Source organism: Priapulus caudatus, unplaced genomic scaffold, assembly GCF_000485595.1.
Source record: "Priapulus caudatus unplaced genomic scaffold, Priapulus_caudatus-5.0.1 Scaffold801, whole genome shotgun sequence".
Lineage (NCBI taxonomy): Eukaryota > Metazoa > Priapulida > Priapulimorpha > Priapulimorphida > Priapulidae > Priapulus > Priapulus caudatus.
Window position 1 is genome coordinate 53,965 of NW_014577862.1, and position 3,318 is coordinate 57,282.

The window sequence follows — 3,318 nt, forward strand, 5'->3', positions numbered from 1 at the left end:
CGTAGCGTCGCAGTACACAGACTGGCGTGTGTGACCGGGCGTAGCGTCGCAGTACACAGACTGGCGTGTGTGACCGGGCGTAGCGTCGCAGTACACAGACTGGCGTGTGTGACCGGGCGTAGCGTCGCAGTACACAGTCTTGCACGCGTGACCGGGTGTAGCGTCGCAGTGCAGTCCCCGCTGACACACTCTGTGTTTTCTCTGATGTCCGCAGCATGTTTGACGTAGGAGGACAGCGAGACGAGCGGCGGAAATGGATCCAGTGCTTCAACGACGTGACGGCGATCATCTATGTGACGGCCTGCAGCAGCTTCAACATGGTGCTGCGCGAGGACGCCTCCACCAACCGGCTGCGCGAGTCGCTAGATCTCTTCAAAAGCATATGGAACAATAGGTACGCAGCCGTGCGCAGTGTGTGCGCGCGTCGGTGCTCGAGCGTGAGCATGTTACGTGGAACTGATTCACGGCCGTGCAGGTGTGCAGCTATGACGGTGCACGTGCGCTTTTGCAGAAAGCCGCACAGACGTAGAAATGTAAAGGGTATCATGGTCAGCTCTGCTAAGAACCAACTGTATAGACTTTTTTGAGAGAAAACTGCACGGACTCACGCCTGTATGAACAAAATGTCTAGACACAATTATCTATACTGACTCGAAACTGTATCAATTATCAACTGCGCAGACACAATTGGATGGCTGTAATTAACTATGGTAAATTGCATTGCATAAAAGTTTTGATTTGCATTAATAAATAAATATGCCGCTGTTTAGAATGTCTAGAGGGACTACAGCACGCTTCCCCTTATTATTAATTATGTGTTCTTGAACATTTGCATTTTTGCAGTAAAGGGCTGCGATAATAAAGTTGAATAATGACAATGCATATCACACCCCCAGGCTCCCACCCACACCCTCACCACCACCCACACCCTCACCACCACCCACACCCTCACCACCACCCACACCCACACCCTCACCACCACCCACACCCTCACCACCACCCACACCCTCACCACCACCCACACCCTCACCACCACCCACACCCTCACCACCACCCACACCCTCACCACCACCCAAATTTTTGATAGCAGTTGCTACTATTGCTACATAGGTTGCTACTATTGCTACGTAGTTTGCTACTATTGCTATTTAGATTCCTACGTCCGCGTGACTACGTTCACGCACCAGGATTGGCCGGCATGACGCTAGTACTGCCGTTAGGAAGTCGGATTCTGCACAGCCTCACGCCGAGGTCTCCGGTGTTCGATAACCTGCCTAGCGACGTCAGAGACTGAAATTCGCAACGAGAAACGCATGACCTCCCACATATAACCTTCATCACAGCCACAGCCACAGCTAGATTTAGAGATTTTCTTTTAGATTTTGAAATTTATTCACGCTTTCAAAATTTACATGGTTACATAAATGTCACAACGATTTTTAAAAAAACTCAGCGAGGGAGGGCGAATTGACTGTACAGTCTTCAAGTCAGCCACTCCACAACATAAAGTTAATTTCAGAAAGTTAAAACTAACATCTATATGCTATCTTATGCTAACATCATCCCGATGCTGCATGCCACTAATTTCCACCTTCATTTCTGATGTTGCACGCCACCACCTGTGTTACTCATACGAAGACTCACCGCAAAGATACAGTAAAACATTGCAATGATACTCAATCACTTACAGCAAAAGTTGAAAATGGCGAAAATTTAACACAGTGGTGGCACAGAAGAAAACACGCACCAGCACTAAGTCGTTGTAGGTTAATTATGGTCGGGGGCACTGAGATACTACTGCTCATAGGGTCTATGTCCCCCAGGGTACGTTCCGGCAGTACCCTGGGAGACATAGACCCTCTCAGCAATACTACTGTGAAAATTAACCCAGCGCTCGAATTTCTCCATGGCACTGGCAGCAGCAAGTACTGTGATTGCTCCATCTACTTACAAAAAAACACTTCAGCATATTCTGTACAAGTATCCTAAAGTTTTTTGTGTATATATTTTTTTCTTCATGTTGTTTAGCACTGTTTTGTACTGTATCACTGAGAAATTTTTGCATTTTAACTACTCAACACTATTGCATTTATCAGATTTTTTCTCCATGAAAAAGACTGTCTTGAAAACCTGCCCGATATTCACGGCATTCGTCTCTGCACCCTTCCCATTAATTATATGCTGTGTACGCATGTATCGCTCTTATTACAGATGGAAAGTGTTGACGAAAAGCATGTTGCCTTGATGGCCATCATTTACATGGGAATTTTTTTGCATTGGTACCCGATGGCCTTGTACTGATGTCCTAGAATTTCTATGTGAACTCAAGGCAACACTCGTCCTTCCTTTAGCAGTATTTTATATTCGAGCCATAGAAAACCTCTTGGTATTAAAAATACCAGCAAAATACGCACCTCTCGGGACGTAAACGATGCGATGCTGGCAACGCTGGCGGATTTCTCCATGGTGTGCAGGTCCGCGCAGCTCGCTAGCGACCGCTGCCTCACCGCCCCGCCGCCCACGCTGCCCCAGCCGCCGACCGCTCCCTCCAGACTCGACCGACTGCTACGCAGGCTGAACTGATCGCTCTCTGTACGCTTAATGTTCTTCTTCGTCACTGCAGAAAGAGAGATAGAGAGCGGGAATGATAAAAACAACACAGACCTCATTAGAGGAGGCATTGGGAGGAAGGTATGATAACGTAAGCAGTAGTACATCCTGAGAAATAGCTTGAGCTTCTTCTTCGTCACTGCAGAGAGAGAGATAGAGAGCGGGAATGATAAAACAACACGGACCTCATTAGAGGAGGCATTGGGAGGAAGGTATGATAACGTAAGCAGTAGTACATCCTGAGAAATAGCTTGAGCTTCTTCTTCGTCACTGCAGAGAGATCCGGGGAAACACGGACCTCGTTAAACGACCTCGTTAGAGGACCATGTTAGAGGCATTTGGAGGCGGTTAGCGGTGATTGTAGAGAAAGGTATGTTAATGTAAACACTAAACAGTAGCATACCTTCTTTGTTACTGCAGAAAGACCGAGAAAAAGCTGACCTCGGTAAAAGTTAGCGTAGCACGTGATTTTACAAGCATGAAAGCTAGGAAAACTAATTTCAAGGTAAAAGTTTTTACTATTCTAAATCCTAAATTATATATATGCATGTACGTACACTCTGGTGTAACAAACCATGCATATGTCAATATAATATGTCATCGACTATGTATATTATTATTATATCTATTATTTCTATTATATTACTCTCTGCTAGAGGAGGCGTTAAGATGCAATTATTAGTGATCGTAGCAGAATGAAGGTATGAT

General features: G+C 46.0%; 1 protein-coding gene across 1 annotated transcript in view; it reads right to left on the reverse strand.

The window, feature by feature from the left end:
• Positions 1-1,176: 1,176 nt before the first annotated feature.
• The window catches only part of LOC106813626, a 42,651-nt gene continuing 40,509 nt past the window's right edge, over positions 1,177-3,318 (reverse strand). Inside the window, exons 9-10 of the mRNA XM_014817811.1 lie at positions 2,415-2,617; positions 1,177-1,290 (exon numbers count right to left, since the gene is read on the reverse strand). Of these exons, the coding sequence (XP_014673297.1) occupies positions 1,177-1,290; positions 2,415-2,617 (317 nt within the window). The remainder of the gene's footprint in view (positions 1,291-2,414; positions 2,618-3,318) is intronic.